Here is a 5625-nt window from a genome sequence, read left to right as displayed (position 1 = left end):
ACTCTACATTTACCCTCTAACTCTACATTTACCCCTCTAACCCTACATCTACCCTTTAACTCTACATTTACTCCCCGGTGCTACATCTAGACAGGGTTCTACCGGAGCTTTACAAGGTTCCACCTACAGAACATGATGTTAGTCAGAAACCTTGTTGTGAAACTCTGGTACATAATGTTCTGTGGCTTTGCAGAGCTGTTCAGTTGTCCAGCAGATACACTGAATGGATTTTAGTAACTTTAATGCAGCTGATCAACTGGTCTGGTCCTCTTGCTGCAGGTTTAGCTGGTCATCATGGCGACGGACATCGGCTCGCCACAGCGGTTCTTCCACATGCCGCGCTTCCAGCACCAGGCGCCACGACAGGTGTTCTACAAGAGGCCAGACTTCGCCCAGCAGCAGGCCATGCAGCAGCTCACCTTCGACGGCAAGCGCATGAGGAAGGCAGTGAACCGCAAAACCATCGACTACAACCCCTCCGTCATCCGATACCTGGAGGTAACTCACCTGGTTAAACTTTCTGTAAACACACCACCCCTCTGTATTGACTGATGAGTGTATCAGGGGATGTCTGAACGTCATGTTTTCACTAAAATATGAAGTTTGAAGCTGGAAGCAGAGGACGTGTGCGTCAGAATGATTGATCATTCACCGGTTCGTCTGCCATCAGTCACATCAGCAGCAGCTGAGCAGCTTTGGTCTGTGTTGTAGAGTTGCATCAGTTTGCAGCGGGAATTATGGAGAGAAGAGAAATAAACTGTCTCCATCAGTAGCCTCCTGGTCAATTATTGATTAGTTTTGCTGATTGAATAAAGCTTTTTTTAAAAAAAAAAAAATATTTGTAAACATGAACATTTCAAGAAGTTTAGGTTCTGAAACTTGTTTCATATTGATCTTTTTTCCTCATCAAAGCAGAACAACAACAGACAGAGACTGTGAAAGATAAAGCAGCTTCACATGAGCTGCAGTCTACAGGTTTTTGACCCGATCTGTTTCCTCTGCAGAACCGGCTGTGGCAGCGCGACCACCGAGACTTCAGAGCGATTCAGCCCGACGCCGGCTGCTACAACGACGTGAGTGTTTCCTTCTTTGTGGAGCCCAGATTAAATCACACCAGGTCCCTTAAACGCCTCAGCGTTCCCAGTAGAAGCTGCAGTTTTCAAGTGATCCTGTTGTCGTCGGTTTGTCAGCCTGTACTTTTGCTCCTGTCTTTCTTTGTTGTTGGTGAATATGTGAGCTGAGCTGTGTTCTGTTCCTGTGTTTGTGGACTTCAACTCGTGTGACGGTGTGTTTACATGTAGGTAAAGCTTGTGTTTGTGTGTCTGTGCAGCTCGTCCCTCCTGTTGGCATGCTGAATAACCCCATGAATGCCGTCACGACAAAGTTCGTCCGAACCTCCACCAACAAAGTGAAGTGTCCGGTGTTCGTCATCAGGGTGAGTCGCTGCTTCTCTTTAAGTTACATTATTATGTTTACAACATGTTCACACTGAACGCACTGAGACAGCCGACCAGCTGTGAGGTGAGCATCTGGTGTTCATCCTCCATTAACCCCACAGCAGGGAAATGTGCAGACCTGAGAGACCTGTGGACAAGAACTGGAGATGGAGAGATTCTGCTGCAGCTGGACCGTACTGATGTTGTTCGTCTTGTGAATGTAGAACATGTCAATAATAGACAGGTTTGAATGTGCTGATGTCTTGTGCATATCAAGATGACGTGTTTCATTTCAGTTGGTTATAAATGACATCACAATGAGCAGAGAAAGGCTAAATCTAACCCTTTATTGGAACGTGTGAAGGAACACGGAGAACCTTTAGATGCGACCAGCAGTGAGATCCTGTAGAGATCAAGCAGCAAAACTGCACACTGAAGACAGCTGATCGGGTTCTGGTTCAGCCCGTCCAGCTGCATTGCACACTGGTAGTTCAACCAAACAGCAAGCTGGTTGTTGATTGGATGGTGGTGAGCCACGGGGAGCATGCTCCGTTATCAGGGATGTGATTGGCTGTTTATGATGCAGGACATGTCAGTGAAACTGTTTCTTCGCCTTCAAAGGCAGAAGGTGCTGCTGTGGTCGGCAGTGATGCTGATCAACGTTAATGTAGGATCAGAAACGAGACTAAAGCATCGCATCACATCTGGCGGAAGCGCTTTTATCTTTAATGAGAAGTTTCTGATGCAGTCAAGAAGAATCCTGGAGGTTTAAACTTACAGAGCCTGTTTCTAGGGAACCATGAGGAGGAGCAGAGAAACAGATGCTGATGAACTGATTTCAGGGCTTTAGAATCGTGGTAACGTTTCTCCAACAGGTTCAGGAGGATGTCTGAGGAACCTGCTGCTGCTCAACAGATGTTTGATCACAGTTCACCTGGTTTGTCTCCTCTGCAGTGGACTCCTGAAGGCCGCCGACTGGTGACCGGAGCCTCCAGTGGGGAGTTCACTCTGTGGAACGGACTCACCTTCAACTTTGAGACCATCCTACAGGTAAACATCAAAACACAGAACATGTTTGGGGCTGTCAGGGAGATCGAACTGCTTCAGACCAGAAAATTAGAAAAACTGGGTGTGTTCTGATCTGATCTCAAAGATCAGGCCATTCAAAGTGTTTTTTGGTGGATGGTGGGGATTCTAATGAATAGAACTTTTTTAGTCACTAATGTCAGCATTATCAATCAATATTCTCTTAATCAGTGACCCAAACTGATCACGGTGTATGTTTGTTCTGTGCTGATGTTGCTGTTTTAGTGCTCAGTCAGCTCAGTTTCATGTGTCACTGTGATGCCAGAACTCTGTTGTCGTCGGTCTCCGTTTGTTTTCCACACATTAACGCTGGTTGGAGGTCCTGAACCTCCTCAGAGTCTCTGTCATGGTCCCGTTGCTGCTAAACTCCCACAATGCTCTCTGCTGCCACCATGAGCTGTAGTCTGTAGACGCCTCCTCTGGTCTCTACAGGATTAAACAGTGAGAGGCTCCACCTGGTGGAACAACCAGGTACTACAGCTGGTCTATGATACAGTGACTATTTTACATTTACTTTACACCAGACGGGAGTAAAATCATTTGCGCAAGCGATTTATATGTGAAGTCAATGTGAAGACACGATTAGATGCGAGTACACGTCCCGCAGGGCGAATGACGCGAATTGAGCGAGTTATTCGCACAAACGCAAAAATTTGCATTGGATGCTTCATTCGTGCAAGTTGAAAAATCTCAACTCAAGCAAGCATTCGCGCCGCGATGGCCAATCAGCGTTGACGTCCTCTGGTGACGTATCCTGGCACCGATCCTCTCCAACAGATCGTCAAACTGGGTCCGGGTCAGCAGAAAATGGCACTGTGTGCGTCTCTGGAGGATCCAATCGACCTAATCGACTCGGACACGGCAGAGTCTGGACCCCCGTCGTTTCTGGGCCTCCCACAGCAGATACCAAGCAGCAGTGCTGTCGAGCACAACCATGTTTGATGATACCACACTGGACAACGGCAGGAAACGAGCAGAAATTCCTGGTGGACGCGTGATTGCCGCGATTTTTGATGCGCGGATGAAGCGAGTAAACTCAGTGCATACACACGTCCAAATACATGTGAATAGCACAATGAATTCGTGTCTGGTGGGAATACAGCCTCACAGCTAGAAGGTCTCCGGTTGGCGTCCCGGTGAGGACACCCGGGATCTTCCTGCGTGGAGTCTCCATGTTCTCCCCGTGCAGCGTGGGTTCTCTCCGGGTTCTCCGGCTTCCTCCCACAGTCCAGAAACATGCTGAGGTTAATTGGTGATTGTAAATTGTCCGTAGGTGTGAATGTGAGTGTGCTTGGTTGTCTGTCTCTAAGTGTAGCCCTGTGATAGACTGGTTACCTGTCCAGGTGAACCTGCCTTCACCCTGAGTCAGCTGGGATAGACTCCAGCCTCCCATGACCCCAGTGAGGGTTAAGGTGTAGAGATGATGGATGGATGTAGTGAATACAGGTTTTGTCCATCTGTTGGAGCTTGTGAAGCCTCAGTACAGCGTACCCTCTAGCACCACATTTAGACATGGTTCTACTGGAGCTTTACATCAAGCTTCCACCTACAGAACATGAAATTGGTCAGGGTTGGTCAGGAACCTGGTTGTAAAGCTCCAGCATGTAATGTTCTGTGGTTTTGCAAAACTGTTCAGTTGTCCAGCAGATACACTGGATGGATTTTAGTAGCTTTAACATACTTGCAGTGTGTGTTGTATCGGAAGGCAGAGTACACCTGGACAGGTGGACAGTCCATCACACCAACAGACAGTGTTGAGTCTAACTGAGCCGGTCTTTGGAATGTGAGAGGAAACTCCTCCCAGCTCAGGTCCAAACCCAGAACCTCACTTCTGTCCTGTAATGGATTAACAGGCTGCTGTAAATGTTGGCAACTAACTGGTGAACTGCTGCGTTTTTGGTCTGCTTCTATGATGTGTGGCTCCTGTTATTGTTCATATTTACAGCCTTCCTCCCCTGTCCTCCCCTGCAGGCCCACGACAGTCCTGTTCGGGCGATGACGTGGTCTCATAATGACATGTGGATGCTGACAGCGGACCACGGCGGCTACGTTAAGTACTGGCAGTCCAACATGAACAACGTCAAGATGTTCCAGGCTCACAAGGAGGCCATTAGAGAAGCCAGGTTTCTACTCATCTCCATTTTATGTAGTTCTCCCGGTCTGCAGCACCCCGCCGCGGCCACACGGGGGCATCGCCTCATGCTGTGTTTGTTGTGGTTCTTAACTGACAGATGTATGTGTGTGCTGCTGCAGCACTGCAGTGATCTGTTGTTCATATTCTATCTGCTGTGGCTGATGAGCTGTTTCTGTTTGTGTTAATAAAGTCACTGATCGCAGTGGTTTGGTAGGCCCAGTGCTGTGGAGCAGATCAATAAAGTGTTATCAGAGATCAATAAAGTCATTGATCCCTGGTTTGGTAGGCCCGGTGCTGTGGAGCAGATCAATAAAGTGAATAAAGATGCAGCTCTGCTCAGAGCTGCATATGTAAATAAAGGTTTGATGTGCACCTTTAACACAGAGCTCAGCCCACCTGGTTTCCTACGTTTCCCAGAATGCAGCTGGACAGCATCCCTCAAACTCCACACCTCCAGTTTGCATCGCAGATTGGACATTTGGAGCCGGGTGACGTCACTGTGACATCATCAGGGTACAGATGACGCCGCACAGCAGGCTGAGTGGGACTAGGCTCATCCAGTTAGGTGGTCCTGGTCAGTTACCAACTAACTAGGACTAGTAAACTGAACTTTATATGCAAAATCAGGAGCACTTGTACAGTGTGACGTCACACCAGCCTACGCTCTTGAAGTCCTCTGCAGGTGATGGTCGCCAACGCTGTCAGGTGTTCCTGTTAGTCTGTCCACCCCTGATCACCAGACAGGTGAAGCTACCTGAAACGTGCCGCTTTTTCACCCATGCTTCAGTCTAAAGAAAAAAACTGTTACCCTTGAACCAACCTGTTAGCCTAGCTTAGCACAGAGACTGGAAGCAGGGGCAAACTGTTTGCTGAGCTCAGCCCAGATGCTGGAAGCATGGGGGAGACTGCTAGTATAGCTTAGCACAAAGACTGGAAGCATGGGGGAGACTGCTAGTATAGCTTAGCACA

At 48.2% G+C, this 5625-nt stretch overlaps 1 protein-coding gene across 1 annotated transcript in view; it reads left to right on the top strand.

Annotated features, from left to right (window-relative positions):
- The window catches only part of wdr33 (WD repeat domain 33), a 31905-nt gene that overhangs the window by 5074 nt on the left and 21206 nt on the right, over positions 1–5625 (top strand). The window contains exons 2-6 of the mRNA XM_008285966.1: positions 280–498; positions 1005–1073; positions 1331–1435; positions 2391–2486; positions 4494–4645. Coding sequence (XP_008284188.1) covers positions 295–498; positions 1005–1073; positions 1331–1435; positions 2391–2486; positions 4494–4645 — 626 coding nt within the window. The 5' untranslated portion in view covers positions 280–294. The remainder of the gene's footprint in view (positions 1–279; positions 499–1004; positions 1074–1330; positions 1436–2390; positions 2487–4493; positions 4646–5625) is intronic.

The sequence above is a fragment of the Stegastes partitus genome, unplaced genomic scaffold (genome assembly GCF_000690725.1).
Source record: "Stegastes partitus isolate 25-593 unplaced genomic scaffold, Stegastes_partitus-1.0.2 Scaffold424, whole genome shotgun sequence".
Classification (NCBI taxonomy): domain Eukaryota; kingdom Metazoa; phylum Chordata; class Actinopteri; family Pomacentridae; genus Stegastes; species Stegastes partitus.
The sequence above is the reverse complement of the archived record's forward strand: the minus strand, read 5'-3'. Positions and strand labels throughout refer to the sequence as shown.